Genomic DNA, 20,433 nt, shown 5'->3' on the forward strand with positions numbered 1-20,433 from the left:
GAAACAAAAAAAAATCATTTCTTCAATGATTTAAATGTCAAGCTGATTTCTCAAAAATATTTATAAATTGCAGGTAATTTGAGTTCATAGCAACTCTGGACTTGGAGATGAATGGAAATGAAGCATGCTTCATTTATTTTTTTTCTGTGGTTATTTTACTAAATGTTAGAACAGCAAGTTCATTTTAATTCTCACTCTTGAGTTACAGTACTTGTTTGTCAGAAAATAGGACAAAATTATTGCATTTCTATAGACATGAATTTTAAAATTTTTCTTTGGAAATGCACACCTCTCAGGAAAATATATTGCTGCTTGAGGCATTTCTCAGCCTTAGATTTGCTAATGTCCTGTTGTGTAACATCATATTAGGAGATCTTCCAAAAATGTGGGAAAAAAGAAGGGGAGGATTTGGACTGATACAGGTGCTTGACACATCCGTGGTGTGTGGAAGTAGCCCTACAGCTCTCATTCTTGCTTTGAAAATTTATCTTCGAAGACATCAAAAATAATAAAAATTGATATAAGAAATAGTTGAATTCATCTTAAAATCAGGAATTATGATGTTATGTATTTATTTTCAATTGAATTCTTACATGATGCTCCTTGGAAACTATGTTTTAACAGAAATTGAATTCACTTATCTAACTTGCAGTGAAGCTTTAGAAAATATAAATTCATAACCATATGATAGTGCTATAATTTTCAAAGAATTCATATGTTATTGCAGAACTGTATTGTTAATAAAAACAAAGTTGGAAGTTCAAGTGCAGCAGAGAGCTGAAGGAATATAAGACTGATCTTTTCAGTCATGTTTGGGAGTCTTATGTAGTTTGAAATTTGTTCTGTTTTCATGCTTCCTTTTTGCAAAAATATGAGCACATGTTATCAGAATTTATTGGATGAAAATCTTAAAATAAGTCTAACTCAGTTTATCTGTGAGTTATATTCTGCAGGGATGTATTTTTTTTTAGACATACTTGAAAATTATGAATTGGAAATGTAGAAAATCTTTTCTAACGTATGTAAGATCTATCTATCTATCTATCTATCTATCTATCTATCTATCTATCTATAAAGATATGACACTATTAAAAAAAGACAAACAGCTTAAATATGCAATGTCTGCAATTATGGGGTCACTTTGAGCCCTGAATGTTTAAAGTACAAATTTTAGGGGAAGTTGTGTTATCCTGTTAACAAAATTATAGAACATGAATATTAGAATTAAGGAGAGTATCATTAGTTCTCTTAGTATGAAAAGCATATGGAAAATGAGTTAGAGACTTGGTTATTTTGTACCCTTTTTGGAAAGTGGCTATTTCTTAGGACATTTGTGTTGAAACCAGAATCCTATTGATCCTGGATTTGCTAACCCTTGTGTGACATAAGAATGAAAGACTTAATATATGTTAATTTTCAACTGAAATGTAAATGACATTCTACTGGACTATCTTGCCTTCGCAAGAAAATAGGCTAGACGACTGTGAGGCTAGATTATTCAGTTTCTCCCATTTTCATTCAAAGAGCGCATTTGTGTGTAGATTTGCTGAATGCCTCCATTCTAGCAGAATAAAGAAAAGAAAAGCTGTTTAAGGAAGGGATTAATTTCAGAGTCAGCTTTTGCATTCTTAGAGGAGCACATAAACCTATTTTTCACTGCAGCTTCTCTCTCTGTTGTCATCTCATTCTTGACCATGGTATTCATGACACTTCATGTAGGATCAGACAGATTTTTAGAAGCAATATACTTAGAAATTATCTGTCTGTACTTTTCAGTGATATGCTGACTCAGTGCCTCTTTATCTTATTTTTATAATGAAATCTACAACATGAAACCTGGATTTATATAATGTGGTACTCAAGAAAATAACCTTTTATTCCTGTAATATTCTCCTGATGGCAATATTTAATGTCAACACCTGTATTTCAGTATTCGAAGCCAGAATGCTCCACCACATGAAATAACTAAGGTATTTAGAACATAAGGCTTAGGTAAATTTTGAAGAGAAATAGGAAGGTAAAAGCCAAAAAATATCTTGCGTTATAGACTTTACACTTTAGTGTAGGTGTATGTTTATACATTATTAACACCTATAGCACACTGGTGATCTTATGCTCAGCAAAATTCAGCTGTTAATGGAGTAAGTTTCAGCAGCTGCTTCATGACTGTATGGGAACTACTGAATCACGGCCTGAACCTCTAATTGATCACCTGAGGCAAGCAATAAGTCTGCTTTGGGAGCATAGGTGAAGGCAATTCACCTGTGCTGCTGGAAGTCGTGGAGCCTGGCTCCACCTCTCCCAGACCCATTTAAGAGCTGGCTCCAGTGGGCGAGGCTCACTTCTGGAGTTTTGTAAGCGAGCCCAGGATATGGGTAAGCTTTCTGTCTATTTTCTTTTTGTTATTATAATCTGCTTTGTCTAACTGTTGTTTATTTCATGATTATAGCATCTTAATATTCATTGGTTATACAGTGACTTATAGAGAGGGTTTGATAATGTTTTTTTCTCCATCTCTTAATAGTAGATTGCATCATTTGGTTAATCTTTCAAAAATTACCAAAGTAAAATTTGATGTAGTTGCAGAAGATAGTTAACAGTGAACAGTGACAAATGCTTAACAGCTGGTCAGGGGTTTTAGGATGTATTTCTCTGCACAGACATTACTTCAGGAGGTATTTTTGCATTTACAAAAATGGGCTAATAAAGATGATTAAATAGTGTGTTGAATCAGTATTTGCTTTGGTTCTAAAACAACGTGTAAGCAAACTGTTTATAAAACATTATTTAAATATTTCTTTGAAAAATGCAGATACTGATTTGCAGATTTATTATTATCACACCAACTTTCTGCATGGGACGTTAGTAATGTGACAGTAGTATCTACCTAGCCAGATGCTTTTCACAGCTAGACCCCAACTTGATAGTTATGGATAAAACATTAAAATCTTCTCATTATTATCAGATCATTTATTGCATAATGAATGTGAAAATTCTATCTCTGTAGTTAATTACCACATTACGTTTATAGTTGAACAGGGCAGAGAAAAGAACTTCATTCTTATTTGAAAGGTAATCAGTATATAATATGCATTGTTTATAGTGATATCATGACCTGCTTCAACTGCAGTGGTAGACATCGGTTTCCAACAACATAACTGGCATTTGTGTAGTATTTTTGGATTTGCAGGAGGAAAATCATTTTGGCTTTGTAATATGTTCTGTGAGTTAGATAAATATAAACAATGTAAGGTGTATGCTGATTGTTATGTCTTTTAATATAGTAGTTATATACATTCATTTTTCCCAGAAGGTTTACTTAAGGACACTATAGAGCATGTGGAAGAGATTTTAATATTTACCAGGAGATTTTTCAGAATAACTTTTTAAGAATACCTTGGGTTATTTATTGCGTAGATCACAAAACTATTAGAGAGTGTACAGATGGTGAAAGGACTGGAGAGCAAGAGATGTGAGGAGCTGCTGAGGCCTCTTGGCAGAGGAGGTTGATAGGAAGCCTCATGGTGGCCTACAGTGCCTTGCGGGAAGCGAAAGGGCAATGCTGAGCTCTGCTCTCTGGTGACAGCAACAGGACTCGAGGGAATGACGTGGAGCTGTGTCAGGGGTGGGTGGTAGGAAAAGAGTCTTCACCAGAGAGTAGTGAATGTGGAACAGGCTCTCCACGGCAGTGGTCATGGCCTCAAGCAGCCAGAATTAAAGGAGCATTCGGACAGTGTGCTCAGGATTTGAATCTTGGGTGGTCCTATGTGGAGGTAGGAGTGAGACTTGATGATTCTTCCAACTCTGTGACTCTATGGAATGCATTTTTAGCAGGACTGCAGTGTTTTGTCTTACTCTCCTCTCTAGACAACAAGAACCTTTCCTAGAAAGAGGCTTGCAAATGACAGCTGTTTTTTGTTTGTTTGTTTTATAAGATTAAAGAGATTCAGCAGAAGAATTTGACAAATGGTATCATTTGTATTAAACTTAAGTGTTAAATGGTGACTTGGAACTCGAGAACAATTAGAAATGTCTGTCAGGATGAGCTCAAAACAAATCAACAGTGATTGGAATATGTTCGTGCTTGTGCATATGTGCCTGACAGACAGTGTAAGGAGGATGTGATCTTAGAATCTGTTATTTCCAAATGTGAACGTAATTCCCAGTGACACTTGTGTATCCACAGCAATAGAATTAAATGAAAAAGAAGTCCAATGTGCTTACTCATTGCAAACTGTGAGAGCAATAAATCTCAAAATTTCTTGAGAACACAACTGAACTCCAGCACTTATTGCAGCCAAATGAATTGATTGCTGCTCATTGTGTTAAAGCTAATTTTTGTAAAGGACAAGGAAAAGACAATGAGTTCTATACACTCAAGCTTCAGTTTCTGCTTTTCTGGAGTCTTTATTGCTTTGTAATTAGTAGGTATGATGTACAATACCTGAAGCACTGGTTCTCACTGTATGTAAATGCATTCAGAAAAGCTTGTAACATAAAAAGCCTGTTTTTTATTTGTCAAGAAACCTTAATACTTTCTAAGCTTTGTAGTAGACTCTAAGGTGGCGGGAGGGGGGGGGGAGTGAGAGAGGAGTATCAGAGGTTTATATGAAGTTCTCTGACAAACACAGAAGGATCTTCATTTTTCTGCTGAAGAAGGGCTGTTTTTTACTATCCCGGTCTCACAGTAGATCACATAGGTCTGATTTTTTTTTTTTTTTAACCCTGTTATTTGTTTGAAATTATTTGCCTGCAAGAGAATATTTCACTACTTTTATTTTTTTTTTTTTCAATTGTTGTTTTTATGTTATTTATAGAATCATAGAATGGTTTGGTCTAGAGGGGGACCTTTTAGATCACCTAAACCACCTGCTATAGGCAGGGACATCTACCACTAGACCAGGTTGCTCAAAACCTCATCCAATCTGGCCTTGAATGCTTCCAGAGAGAGAGCATCCACAACCTCACTGGGCAACCTGTTCCAGTGTCTCATCACACTCACAGGAAAGAATTTATTTCTAATCTCTAGTCTATATCTACCTTCTTCCAGTTGAAAACTATTTCCCCTCAACATGTTGCTACTTGGCCTTGTAGAAAATCCCTCCCCAGCTTTCCTGTAGGCCCCCTTCAAGTACTGGAAGGCTACTATTACGTCCCCCTGGAGCCTTCCCTTTCACAGCTGGGGCTTCTCTTTCTTAGCTGGGATGAAAGGGCCCCAGCCCTTTTGGTTTGTCCTCATAGGGGAGGTGCTCCAGCCTTCTGATAATCTTTGTGTTCCTCCTCTGGACCTCCTCCAACAGCTTGATATCCTTCTTGCATTGGAGGACTCAAAACTGGATGCAGTATTTCATGTGGGGTCTCATCGGAGCAGTGTGGAGGGGCAGAATCACCTCCCTCGACCTGCTGGCCATGCTTCTCTTGATGCAACCCAGGATACAGTTGGCCTTCTGGGCTGTGACTGCACGTTACCAGCTCATGTTGAAGCTTTCATTAATCTGCACTCCCAAATCCTCCTCAGGGCTGCCTTCAAACCATTCTCTGTCTACCCTTTATCTGTGCTTCAGGTTGCCCTGACCCAGGTTTGGGGTCTTGCACTTGGAGTTGTTGAACTTCACGAGGTTGACATGGGCTACCTCTCAAGTCTATCTGGGTCCCTTTGGATAGCAGCCCTTCCCTCTATTGTGTCATCTGCTCCACTCAGCTTGGTGTCATCTACAAACTTGCTGAGGGTGCACTTGATCCCACTGTCCACATTGCCTACAAAGGTGGTAAATAACACCAATCCCAACATTAATCTCTAAGGAATGCCACTTAATCCTGTTCTCCACTTGGACATTGAGCTGCTGACTGCAATTATCTGTGTGCGACCATCCACCAATTTCTTATCCAGCAAGTGGCCCATCCATTAGCTGACATAAAAGAAAAGAGTGAAGCATACTGATATTGTCCTTTCATTTACTAAATCAAGATTTGATTGTATGGTTGTGAGTGCCTGTAGGTCAACAGAGAATCTTACAACAGCTGTAATTTTTCACTAATAAAACTTAGTGTTCAGATGCATTAGTACACAGTGAGTTCTGTAATAATGGGAGTCACAAAGGCAAGGATAGATGTCTGCATATGACTTTCTGAATTCCTATGATGGGAACAGGGAGATTCTCAGATATGTCAGGACACTCTTATTCTTGTTGACAATAACTCTATTATATAATTATCTTTCTGATTCTGTATGTATGTATTCACTCTATCAGGTATGATAGTCTATGATTTAGCCAGGAATTTGCTGTTACAATTTAAAATGGATTTTATACGAACTTTCCTAATCATTGAACATTCCTGTTGTCTAGTAATAACATGGGATTTTAATCCTGCAGACTATCTCAGGATCAGCCTCACTGATTTATGCACTCAGAAACTAATTTCACATAGTGGAAATGAGACTTCAGGCAACTTGCTCACATTTCTGCAGGACATATCAGATGAGGATTGACACTGAGAAATCCAAAATCCTGGCTTCCAGTTTTGAGTGTTAACAGCATGACCATTCTCCTCCCAGCAATTGCATTAATTTTCTCATTTAGAATAAGAATGCAATATTCATTTTTTCTCCAAACATTCCTGGACTTCTGAACTACTGTGTTATTGAGCTAAGTATATATAGCTTTTGCTAATGAGGTGTGTGTGGGTAACATTAAAAAATGAATATCAAGCTTATGTGCTGAAAATGAACTCTGACTTCAGTTTACAATGGCATTTAATCTATGTGCTTCCCCCTTATCTTTGAAGTGAAGTACTTAATTTTGTGAAATTAATGTCGTAGCTTCATAGATAAGTTACATGGATGATACTTGAAAGCACTGCACAAGAAATGATCTTCCTCTTTTCTCAGCCAATGGAAGCATGGACATAGTTTAAATCTCTTTACATTTCATCCTTACAGTGATGATGAATTTCTGTCCCGTTTTTGTGTTTCCTGGGCTGTTTCTAGTAGGCTAGGGAAATTTCTCAAGAAATGACCAGTAGCATGTAAGTTGAATTATATTTTTGTACATCGAGGTCAGTAGGACAAGTGATATCTGCAATGCCGTTCTAATAATGTCATTAGTACTTAGTGTACATAGCAAATCTGTATATGATTTCATTGAGGTTCATTGAAATTGACAGATTTCTGGTGACATTGTAGAGTGTGAATGAGATGGTTAAACTCTAAGAATTTTCTGCTAAGCTACAGGACATTGTTGGTGTGCTGAGGTAGAGAATTGCATTTGTGCTGTCCTCATCCAGATTCTGAAATAAAGCTGAAAGTAATGACATGTTAATGTAACGGGGTGGGGAGGAAGCTGGTGTTAAATAATTGCTGTGTCAACACATTGCTCTTGATGCAAGCATGGGAATATTCCTTGAGTATAGTTAGAAATGACATGTTTAGTGTGAGAACTATTTCAGTTATAGTACACAGTGGGGGGTAGAAAAAGGAACAGCATCTAATTTTGTATCATTTTGAAAACTATTTCCTTTGCCAAATTGTACTTCTATACGGTTTTCTAGAGACCAATTTTTGCACAGTATCTGGAGGAATAATTTGCTACATTTCTTCAGCTGTTCATTACTTCCTGTAAATTTTTTTCCCCCCCATAGCTGAAAGGGTTCGTTTTGGAGACACAGTTTAAATAAGTCTGTGGTTTTGGAATTTTCTAGCTTTACCGCAAAAAATATGTATAAGTCATTTTGAAGTGTGATATACTTTAGTTGCTTTTATTTTGCTTGAGTTGTTTAAAAAAACTGTGTTGGAAAGAGTAAGGTTCCAACTTCAGCATGATGTCAAGCCTCACCAAGCAAAGAAGTTTAGGGCTGCAGTTAGTGCCAGCTGGAAAAACTCTGGGAGAACCTATTCATGTCAGAAAGCTCTCTTCTATTAACCGGTTCCTGAAGCCATAGAAAATTGAAAATATTTCCGCAATGTTTGTTTGTGCAATCCAAAAATACCTTAGTTTTCATTCAAATTAGTTTTATTTTGGAAGCCTAACAAAAATTAACAAATTGCATGATATTGATTGTTGTGTAGATAAACAGTTAAAAGAAACCTTTGTATCTACAAGCATATGTATAAGAACAGGAACAATTTGAAAATGCTTCAGATGCTGCTTTGAGTGTTTCAGTTTTATTTGAGAACAAAAATTAAATAAACTTGGAGAATCAATTATGAGATAAAATTTGTTCTCACCGTTTGAGGCTGAATGCGTATACTGCTATGCAGTGACATCTCCAGTGTTGTCTTTAGTACATCTCAAAAGAATTTTTGTATAATTAAATTAGATCCTCTAATGGACAAAACCCTAATTTCTGAAGAAAACTGGGCTAGGTTGCTCAAGCAGAAGTTATTGCTGTCACGTGTTTTTACAATTGTGTGTGTGTGTATATATATATATCTGTTGTACCTATGCAGAATATAAACTGCACAGATATGAAGCATGTGTAATGCCTCATTTCTGTAATGTAGCTGGTTTAATATGTCAGATGCAGTGTTGTTTAGGGAGTGTCTGGTAAATTGAGCCATAAATGTTGCTTACAACGAGAAGTGTAAAACTGAAGCAGTTGTACTGTAGCAAGGAAGAATATAATTTGTGAATGCTGCATGGGATTTAATCAAACTGTATGCTTTATGTATGTTCAGATGCTATCAGAGGTAGGATGTGCTTTAGGCTGAGAAACAAGAGAAAAAGCGTGGTCTGTTAGAGGCAGCCATGGCTGAAAGGAATTAGAAGGATTTTGAGAAACTTGTTACAGCACTGGTGAAAGCACCAGTGCTGCAATGTTGGGAGCAGTTATCTACTAACCAGTGGCAGGGCTGTGATGCTGAGGGGGGTTTTTGTGATAGCTCTTGCAGAAGAAACTCTGATAACTTGGGTGCTCTGTATCCGCTGTTCTGTAACTTACAGGGTTTGTGGGGACAAAGCCAGGCCTAAGGTAACATTGCTTAGCTGTAGAGTAAGAAGCTGTACTCTACAGTGTTAATTGGAAAGCCTTTGTTTTGCCATGGTGTTTGCAGTGGAGTCAATAACTGCCCTGTGTGCATGCAATAGGTGCATGTTCACTTCCTTTTACTGTGGCATTTGTTGTGGAATTGTTTAATAACCATGTAAAATTGTTCCTTCAAATGTTTATTAGAAATAACATAGTCATGTTTATGTACTTATGATCAGTATAGGTATATGTTCTGCTTCCTTCTCAGAAACAAAAACAAACCAAGAAAAAACAATTAAAACAGTCCCCCCAAAGTACCTACAGGAAAAAAAAACCAAAACCAAACGCAAACAAAAACAGCAAAACCAAATACACATGCACAAGTAATTTTGGTTAAAACAAACAAACGCTATTTTGTAAGATTAGAAACAAATATGTTTTAAGATATTTCACTAGGTAAAGTCTCTTGAATACTTAAATTTTACTTGGATATAAAAATCATCTTATTGGAGAAGCTATAGTTTGCAGCATCTTGCATACTAAGTTTTTTCTCAGCTGTGAGGCTTTGCTTTATGGAGCTAAATTTAAAAAAAAAAAGAAGAATCAAGGGAGAAAATGAATCTTTTCAATTGAGATTTGCACAGAGATGACAGGTGAATGAGTTGGAGAGGTAAAGAACAGCTGTTCCAGATGGCAGCAGATTCAGGAGGAAAATGTTTGAGTCAAAGCAGTCAGACTGTATGAAGAGATGCTCATGTGTAGAATGAGTGGTGCTGGCAGGGAGATGGGTGTTGGAGGTCAGTGGAATAAATACGATAAATAATGCATATGAAGTTAACTTCTCTTAAAGTAGCCATTGCCTGTAAATCAATCTTGTCCCACACCACTGCAGATATTTTTCATGAGATCATCAGTAATCACTATTATATGTACCCTTTGTCAGCCTCATCACATGTGCTCTTAGTTCAGTTTTGTGTTGACAGTGGATGCTCAAGAATAAATAAGCCTGAAAACAAATTTCAAAAAAATAGCTAAAATTTTCAAATGTTTGCTTTTGAAGAATCCTTTCATCTCTTTAATCTACATAAATGAAAGTCTTAGAGGTACTTGAATGCTTCACATACCCAATTTGAAGGTTTAAACAGAAAAACATTCTTCATAGGACTGTCATGTTGCGATTTGAGCCATCTCTGCTTAAATAGTTAATATAAGAAACTAATATAAAATAATAGAAATTTAGTGATGCTGAAAGTAACACAGATTAAAGAAAGTGGAAAAAGGCACCCTCTAGCCTGGGTGTTCTTTTTCAAAATACCATTGAATTCAAAAGAATTGGCCGTGCAAGCTTTGGAAACCTTTATGCTGCCAACTCCTCCTGTGTTTAATGGTTTCCTGCTTTGCTTGAAGGTTTTGGAGAAAAGGCAGAACAGTCACTTTCTGTCATATTCATAGAGGGAGAAATAACTTGAATTAATTAAAATTTACAGAGAGATGGTTAGCTGGAGTGGTTCTTTTATAAATCTGATAGAAATTAGACCTGAGATAGACAGGTCAGCAGCTGATAAACTATTGATCGCTGCTGTCAATTCTAACTCATATTCCCAGTACAATTTTAGAATTATTTTCACTTTATTTGGACTTCATTTCTTTTGTATTTTTCTTTTAATGATCACTAAATATAATGTGCAACTGATAACTTAGCCCATTCTGTTTATTTGTGTATTAAATAGCGCTTTTGGAAAGGTAATTAGTTCTCATTTCTTGGCCATGTTTCTCCACAGATGATTTCTTTTGTCTAAATAAAGATTCCCACTATTTCTAGCTGGAGTAAATGCTTGTCTTCAATTTTTACCCTAAACTTTTTCAAAATAGAAAGTCTCTATTTTTTGGTGTGGCTTCTGGGTTCTGTGTTTTGAGAACTGCTCATCAGGGGTGAGCGAAGGGGTGAAGTTACAGCATAAAATATGACTTGAGTGGTTATGATTAACACTTTGAAATGTATGTGAAATGTGCAACCTCAATTTTCTTTTTTTTCTTTGTTCTTTTTCTTTATTTCCCAGGGGCAATTTTTGATGAATCTGCTAAAAAAGATGAGGAAGTTTTTCGAATGGCAGTTGCTGATCTCAACCAGAATGATGAAATCTTACAAACAGAGAAAATCACATGTTCAGTGACATTTGTGGATGGCAACAATCCATTTCAGGCAGTTCAAGAAGGTAGGATGTGATTTTTTTTTTTTTTTTTTTTTGTCTTTTTCCGTAGAATATCAAATGCTGCCTTTGGTTTTGAATTTAGCTGGTATGGTTTGTGCTGGTCTAGTGACTTCAGGCTGTAAACTTCATTTCATATCTGTTTTTCTGTCAAGGCTACTGAAAAATGGTACATCAGTTATCCTACATCTTCACTCTTTTTCAGGCTGTTTTGCAGTTGTTGTCATACAGATAGTATTAAGAGAGCATAAAGTACTATTTCTTGGTTTAATCTCATGAGGATACCAGCTCACTTAGTTGGATAATATAGGTTGCCATGTGTCTAACCTTTCAGCACATTCACTTTAAAAAGTTACCTGTTTTATAGGAGTGATTAGAGATAACCTGATGACTCAGAGAGTCACCCATATCCAACATGATTTTGTACTCACTCTATCATTTTCAGTTTCCCAGTTACGGTGCAAGTGATGAGGACACTGCTTTGGGCTCTTGTAATAGCTGTAAGATGATAGCAGGATTCAATATTTGAAATCCCTCTGAGCTGGTGTGACTGAGCGATTGTCTGGAAAGACAGCTATACGAAGTTGTGAGATGTATGGATTTGAATTCCCAAGTGTTTGTATTTCTTTGCCATTCTAGCACTATAATCTTTTTCTGAGTTGTAGAGCATACGTTTATTTTAGGTATATTACTAAACTTAAGTTAAAAAGAAAGCAAAATATTGATGGCTTTCTGAATCTTATTGGCCACTTTAGATTGACAGTTTACATAGAACTTAAGATTTATGCAGTTAATTTTCAAAGAGTTGATGCAATATCTGAGAATTTAAAAGTTAAATGCCATTTTGTTTTCAATGGGCTTTTGACAATGCAGTGTTAATAGGAGGATACCCAATTCTTGTGGTTTTTCTGTCAACAGAATACTGAATTTATTAAATTTTAGGAATTTTTGTTTTAGCTTAAATTGTGAAATTGTGGGGTTTTTATGGCTGCAACTTTTGAAATTAATTCAATTTGGATCAAAAAAGATAGACATAAAAGCCATTAGATAGGTGTAGAATCTATAGGGTTGGGAAGTGGCCAAGTGAGGTCAATCCTTTTAGAAACTTTCTTTACTGTTAGTATTTAAGCGTTTTTCCAGTTGTTGCAGGATTAACAATATTAAGTGATGCTCTTTGATTAACACCAATTAATGCTGATGCTTAACCCTTTCCTATATCAATGAGACAGAGGAGTTCCTAATTGTTATATAGAACTGAGTTTTAAGAAAAACATTGAATTCTTAAAGGAAAAAGGATTGTCTAGAAAATTAAAGCTTATCAAATGAGTTGATGACCTTATACTTAAATATGCAATTTTTTTTTTTTTTTGCACAACAATTACATATGTAATTTTAAAAATAATATAGTCAGTACCTGAAATATGAATGGAGTTGATTTGACAAAAATTTGAATGCCATGTGTCAAGGGGAAGAGGTCTGTTGTGTTATGCAAGAGTTCAAGAAATTCCTTGGTAGTAAAAGCTGTTTCTTGTCAGTGTGTGGTTGAATAAAACTGCATGGCCAGTAAAGCCTTATATAATTCTAGTGAAGAACAGCAGTTTCAACTTTGATACACATTTATCTGGAAATTTGTTTACTGGTCTATTTTTATACAGTTAAAATTTGCTTTTCGTTAGTTGAAACTGAATATAAACATAGGTTGTACTCTATTGTTTCCATTACTTTACGCCAGGTTTCTTCCGTCTCCCTTTTCTCCACATCCTTATGTCACTTGTATCCTGTTCTTAATGGAATTCTTACAAGCATTAGTAGAAGGGGAGAGGATCTCTGTGACATTACCACATATGTCATATCTTTTACCTTGGTGATGGTTGTGGAGTTAGAAGAGCAGTAAGAATGAACCATTTTAAGCAAAAAGGCACAGGTCCTATATGAGTAGTAGTATGCTTAGCAATACCATATACACCTAAATGCTTAGACTTATGTATTCAGTGTGTAAAAAGTAACAGAATGAGGCAAAGTTTCCTGGTATTAAACTTGTTTCGCATTCAGTATATCCAAACTTCCATTTCCATGCCAGTGTAGCTTTTCCTTAGGTGACACAGCAATACTGAAGTGCTGATATCAGTAGAAGGTATCATGTACTCTCCTAACTAATACAGCCTAGAGTACAAAAATTATACTGTGGCACACTGCCTGAAATTTGCTTTATTTGAACTCATAATAGCTGTTTTTTTTGTCTTTGAGTTTATTTTTAATCTTGTTGAAACTATAAAGACTTTTATAAAACTAAAAAAAACAACCTTGACATTTGGCAAAATGATCATTTAAATCATTAAATACCAAAAACTTAAAATTCACTTAAAATGGTCTAAAGTATACCATTTCTAGTAACTGGCTCAGATTTTGATTTTCGAAAACCAGGAAGTCATGAGTGAAGAACTGATAAAATGTGATTTAATTTGCAGAAAAGATTTTTAGAAATGTATTCACTCATGGACCACATGTATTATTTCTCTTTCATTTAATTTTATTAGCAACATTAGCAAGTGACTTCCGAATGAAGTAAACAGGAGCACTCAGATAATTTGTATTGATTCTTGGATGTAAAGATAATTAATTTGATGGGACTGGCTGGAACACAGTACTTACTGTTCTTGATGAATCTGTTTGTATAAATTATTATGGTGCCCTGAAATGTCTTCCGATTGTACCTGAGGGCATCTCATTAACAGTTCTGATTGGACCGATGAAATTATGTGGCAAAGCTGAGTGGTTTTATCCCAGAAAAGCAGTGAATGACATGCCCCATAATATCACTTGAAGTGCCCTCGGGGATGATTTATAGTCATGTGATAGAGCACAGACATAGAAGATGAAATTGATTTTCTTTTAAGTTAGTGAAATTTTCCTCCCCTTTGGTTTATGCTGTGTCAGAAAGGAGCAACAGTGAGTGTGATGGGCGCAATTTTATAGCGTGACTTATGTTGACATGTCAGCATGATAGGGCAGTATGGACAATTCATCAGGATGCATTCAGAAGAGGAAGGAGTGCTGGGGGGGGGGGGGTGGGAAGTAAGACCAGAACAGTCAGGTTGAGGGATCAGAGATTTGCCTGGTCAGCATGGAGCTGTAGCAGGATGAGCATGGGTTTGCAGAGAAATATGGCCAAGAGCCGAGTAGATGGCACACGCCAGTCCAGATCAAGGTAGCTGCCATCTAGCTGCTGAAACACATATGTACCTGTGAAAATAGTGTGGTGTTTTCTCCCTTTCTTTCTTCACTACAAAACACTTGACTGCATTTATAATACTCTTTTTTCAGGTATGTTCTCAAAATGTTAGTGTGCTGGCATGAGCAAGAATGGAAGGATATTGTCTGGCTTTTTTATGTTGTGCCAAAGTTGGGTGCTATGAAGTGAAAGCAGGAACTACTGTTAATATTGTGTAGATACTGAGGAAAGTAGTGATAGCCAGTTATTGCATGGCACCAAGTTAATATTGTAAGCACTGTGAACAGGGAATTACGATACATACTAGTGGCGATCATAAAATATATACTATAGTACTATAGACTTTCCTTCTTGTGAGACTTGAATTTACAGCAGCATTTAAATAGGAGTGGGATAGGCGTTCTACAATATATTTAAACTGTAACTACTTTCGGAAGGTGACATGCTTGTATATTTCTTTTTAATAAACTGGGTTGTTATTTTGCTTTTACCTTTTGGTTTTAACAGGGAATTTTTGTAAAAATAAATACATCGCTTCTCTCATTTGTCAGGAAATCACTGTTTTTCCATAACTCTTATTTTTATTACTCTAGTGCTCACTTCTGTACTCTAATAATTAAACCCTAAATATTATGATTCAAGGCCTGCTACTGCCTCCAATTCTTAACTTGTCATTAATAATACAATCATGTGGCTCATGTGAAATATGCGTTTTGTAGGGATTCTCACCTGAGTTACTTTGCTGGACTTATCACTGGGTTTCAATCCACGGCTAACGATTCTCTTGTCTCCCTTGTCTTCTATTTTGCAGTCACGTTTCTGCAGTACTGGTTTATTCATATCTGTGGGAAAGCATTTTTCATAATGAAGGTATCACTGTCTACCTTAATTTCTGTCTCAAATTTCACAAAGGGCAAGTAGAGTTTTTGCTAACGCTTTGGCTCATACTGGTCTGCCTCTTTGGGCAGCACAGTACCTACAGTCCCTATGCTTCTATTCCAATGTGTATGTAAGAGTTGTGGAGTGAATTCTGTAGATGCTAGCAGTGCTGAAGGCATCCAAGCCTGACAGCAGGGGCTTCGGCGATCCACTGCCAGTTTCTTAAACCTCATGGCTGTTGCCTTTTGTTTGTATTTGGTACTGTAAATTTCTATTCTACTCATTTTTTGTACCCATTTTACTTTTCTTGACAATATCATGTTTTACCTATCCTTAATGATCTCTATAATGATCCAATGCCACCTTCTATAGGCAACATAAAACAAATGATATAGATTTTGCTGATGCTGTTTGAAATCCAGTTTGTTTGACAAGTTTTCCTATTGCAATCATATATAGGTCTTACTTTTACTTTTTTTTTTTTTTTTTGAATGGACCTTCTTGTCATTCAGGTTAGTAACCAGAGTATGCTTACATACACCAACTCAAGCCTTTGTAATGGTTTTTGAAAGCTTATTGAGATCAGTGAAGTAAATAAGGCAGTGAGTCATAACTAAGTGGTGTTCAGCTGTAGAATAACAGAGTTTTGTAGGGCGGCAATATGTATGAAGGTCACATGCAGGGTTTTATTCAAGCGAAGTTTTACGGTCAGAAATTATAGCCTTATGGATACATCTGCTTTGGCCTTTGGGACAAGATGAATGTAATAAGATTGTCCTTTCCTGGTTGTGGTTTTTTTTTTTTTTTTTTAATTTTTGATTGCTATAGCAGTCCGTGACATCTGTGGATTTACACAGGTTTCTAAATTTTCTGTGACTTTGTGTAACTTATTTCTTTACATTCCTTACTCTTTCCAGTGCTGTTTATTAATCAATATGTGTTCAGCTTGAGATCAAGCCTTTGCAGGTTTGCACTTCCTCATTGACCTTCCATTTTATTTCAGGTTCACTTTCCTCCCAATAAAATGGATTTTGATGTAAAAATAATACTACGAATAGTGAAGGGGAAAAATCATTTTCAGCTGGAATTTGAGCTATAAAATGTTTAGTGAAAATAGGATTAGAAGCATTACAGTGGCAATACAAAATTCCGTTGTAAATCAGGAACTGTAGGAAATGCTGGCAATTGCAAATTGCATCTATCATCATTACTTCTGTACTTGAAAAAATATGGTGTAACTCCCTTGACTTTTCTACCCTCTCTATGTATTTGTATTGTGTAGTAGCAGTGATGGCAGTACCTAATTCCAAAGTGCTGGTACTCTTCCACAGCCTTGCTCTCATTCTAGTTCTCCTAGTTGTAAAATCAGTCAGATCTCTGGTTTGTGAAAATATGCCACAGGGACTCCAAGTGTTGGCAGCTTAAGAAAATAGCGGATTTTACAACTTTTACAACACTGTGGTGATTGGAAGACTGGGGTTGCATGGGAGAAGATCAGGGAGAAGAGAAGAGGGAGCCCTGATTGGGCTAGAAAGGGGCATGTCATAGTGACTTCTCTTAGTAAGAGCAGGAAACATTTTTAACACATCTTCAGCAACAGTTTCAAAGCTATTGTGACCTTCCTTCGCCTGGAGGTAATTTACCAAAAACAAGCTGCAAACTGTAAAAGAGGATCAGATTTATTTTGAGTGAGGTGGTATACTGCTTCAGCACTTACAATAATTGAGATTTCTACAGCTTTCCAGTCTTTGAATTTTGGGCTCCAGTGTTTCCTAATTGTGAATTCTTTCTGTAGTAATGTTTTCTTTAATTGTAGTACAACTTCCATTGTTTTTGCTTCCAGTTTGAAAGCTAATTCTGGCAGTTTTAAGTTGTGCTAGACTTGGAGATAGATCCAGTCTTTCAGTTCAAGCTCAACATCCGGATCCCCCAAATCCAAATAAATGTAAACATAAGTAAATAGAATCACTCAGTCCATCAAGAATGGATTTTCCAGAGTAGTTTATGCAACATAGGAACTAAGGTTTCAGGAAGGAGGTGCAAACCTTTGCAATCCTTTGCATTCATAGATGGCAAATCTGAAGCTTTTAAGATAGATATCAAGTTTAAACCAGAGATATTAGTGCAGTTGAAAAAAATTTCCGAAGGATGCTTTCTGAATAGCTGAGCAAGAGGGGGGAAAACTTTTAATTAAAAATAAAAAAAAAAAAAAAAAAGTAAACAAACAACTTTGTACAGTGTGGACTAGGGCAAATTCCTGGCATCTGTAGTTACTGTTATTCATGTTGTCTTACAGAATATCTGAAATTCACTAAACACAATGTTTTTGATGGTTGTATGTATTTCTTGTGGTTTAAACGAGCAATACTGGTGTTTCCACGGAAATTTGGTTCAGATGACCAGGATGCCCGGCTGCTTCCCACTGTTAAGCTCAGCCACATAACAACATTCAGACTCATCGATACTGCTGGAGGTATTTTTGCAGACCATGCAACAAAACAAGGAATAGCATTTAGGAGCTCATTTTGCCTACCCCATTACCTCTCTTGCAGTCTCCTTTTCTTCCTGCTTTCTCTTAACTTTAAACAGCTGGAGTGATTCCCCTAAAAGTTATGACATTGGCTGTTCCTAGTTGCCAAAGTTTGGCTCAACATCAATTTTTAAGGCAGATTTTGAACTTTCTATCAGAGAGCTTCCCCTTTCAGATGGCAGACAGCAATTTAAATAGACATGAAAGAACTTCCTCCTCAGACTTCTGCTTTAAAAGCATATGTCTATGAGGCAGATTATTAACCTTTTTTTTAAAAAGGTGAATCAAATAAATGAATAAATAACTGTACGAGTGTGATGGCCTTTGATACTGGAGCGCAGAGTGATTTTCTCATGTTACCATAGGAGTTGCTAGATATGCTGATATTCTGATACTCACAATTTAAATGGAGATTGGATCATTTCTGGTTTTGCAGTGGCAAGTTCACAAGTGCTCAATGTATGTTTTCATATGATAAAAATTGTGCTTCCATCTGCCATGTTAATGTATTCTGACATGCTGCTAGTAGTTCACTTTAAGAGAGATATACAAATTGTGATGCGATTAGATAATATTTGTAGCACATTTAAATGTTTAAAGCCACTGTGCCTGAAGGCATGTGAGGTGTTTCAATGAATAGAAGTATAGAAACAAAGCAAATGAGAGATGCTTCATCTTCTCAGATGGCAATTATTGAGCTTCCACCCTAGGCTATTAGTCCCCCCTTAAAACAATCACCTTAAATAAGTAATGGACACCCTATCCAGATTTCCTCCCTGTCTTTTTGTGGAGCGCTGTCCACCCAAATCACTTGAACAGTCAATCATCACTGTCCAACCAGAAATGCATGTTTGCAGACAGGCCTAGCAGTGTGTGGTGGCAACCGCTGAGCTATCAACTGTTGTATTCAGTTATTTTCTGTTTTGTGCAGGTAATCTCCTTTTTGCTGTTGCTTTTCCCAAGTTCTCTGAGTTAAGCAAAAATCATAGTATTTATTTCCTCTGACAGTTCAGGTAGAAATATGTATCTGCATGCAAATAAGTATTTAATTTGTACGTCTATACTTGTGTTGATCTAAAAGTCAGTGTAATTAATTTAGTTAATTAATTGTATAATCAGTCTCCCCTTTGAGCCTTCCTTCCTCTTCTTCTTTGCTTTCTTTTATCTTTTCTTAGGAACAACTTTTTTTTTTTTGTTTTTGTAATCTGATCGCTCTTGGAGCACAGGCTGTATTCTGCTTTGTGTCAGAGACATTTGGCTATTTGTGCGATGGAAATTATTTTAAGCATACTTTCCTATATATATATATATATATATATATATATATAATCAGAGGAAAAATGAACTTTATGGAGGACAGGAGTATTTTAAAATCTAATTCTGATAATGAGGAAATGAGCCATGACACTCTGGAGGTGAAGCCTGGAGTGAATTATGAAGGTCATTCTCTTAGACAAGGAAACTAATTATATTTTAGCCAAGTTCTCTCTCAGATTTTTTTTATATTGTCTAGTACCAACTAATTTTGACTACATATCAACGTATGAAAAATTAACAGAGAAGTTACAGGGACAGACGTGGAAACTAGGCAGTGTTGTATTAAAACAATAATTATATCAGAGAACCACAGCCCTTCATGTTATCTTTTTTGAAGGGATGTCTGCTGCGGAATTTTAATACTCATGTGAACAGTATGTCAATGCAAAGATAGTGTCTGTGATCACTAGCCTTTCAGAAACTGTTTTTCTCTCTGTAAAACTCATTTTAGTTTTGTTTATTTTAGGGCGTATTTTCATCAGAAACTTGGCAACTCTGACTTCTCCATATGGCTGTAGTTTCTGTGTTGTTGCTTGAAGCTGAAATGTGCCTGTAGGCCACAGCCATGCCCCTCTGACTTGTGGAAAAGAGTCTGAAATCAGAATGAATTTCCCAGATTGTGAGGCCACAAAAAGCATTTAAATATATAAAAGTCTCTATAGAAGTTTTGCTTCTCATACTGTATCTTATGACAGGAGGGCTGTAATACTGGGCTCAGTCATTAGAAAGTCCAGCAAACTGTGCTCAGAAATTGTAACCTCATGTTACAGGGAAACAGTTTCTGTTTATCTCATTGTTTCATGACCTGGTGCAAGAAAGGAAGCAAGCAAGATGCTACGATGGCTCCACAAGTAATGCTTCCTATTTTATTATGTTGGCGCATGATATCATAGACAAATGTTGGTGGTTTGAATGCTTGCTGATTATTTATGGAGATGAAACAGTAGATGTGAGCACGATGAGGCGGTGTGTGGTGAATTTCAGCAGTGGCTACAGCAATTCTGGGTCACTTCTGCTGGTACAGATGTGTGTGGCATGCAGGCAGTTAACCATTGCTGACAAAAATACATAAGTATCAATAGTGGCTGCTGTAAACCAGAGTTCTGTAGCTGGGTGTTTGCTCTATTAAATGCTGTTATTGTGTTCTTTTTATCTGTCTTATCTTTTCTTCTAATATTTCTGGCTGTTCTTTGGCTATTTGACAGCATCTATTTTTATTTATCCAATTTTTATAACATGAATATACAGTCATCTAAAACAAGTAAATAGCTTTCTCTAATGTTATCAAAGAGTCAAAATTG

At 36.3% G+C, this 20,433-nt stretch overlaps 1 protein-coding gene across 2 annotated transcripts in view; it reads left to right on the plus strand.

Moving 5' to 3' along the window:
- GRID2 (glutamate ionotropic receptor delta type subunit 2) overlaps positions 1-20,433 on the plus strand; it is a gene marked incomplete at both ends in the record, with an annotated part of 691,297 nt that overhangs the window by 136,244 nt on the left and 534,620 nt on the right. For both annotated transcript variants that reach the window (XM_079534493.1, XM_079534494.1), the window contains one exon: positions 11,025-11,180. In XM_079534493.1, coding sequence (XP_079390619.1) covers positions 11,025-11,180 — 156 coding nt within the window. The remainder of the gene's footprint in view (positions 1-11,024; positions 11,181-20,433) is intronic.

The sequence above is a fragment of the Tetrao urogallus genome (genome assembly GCF_951394365.1).
Source record: "Tetrao urogallus genome assembly, chromosome: 4".
Lineage (NCBI taxonomy): Eukaryota > Metazoa > Chordata > Aves > Galliformes > Phasianidae > Tetrao > Tetrao urogallus.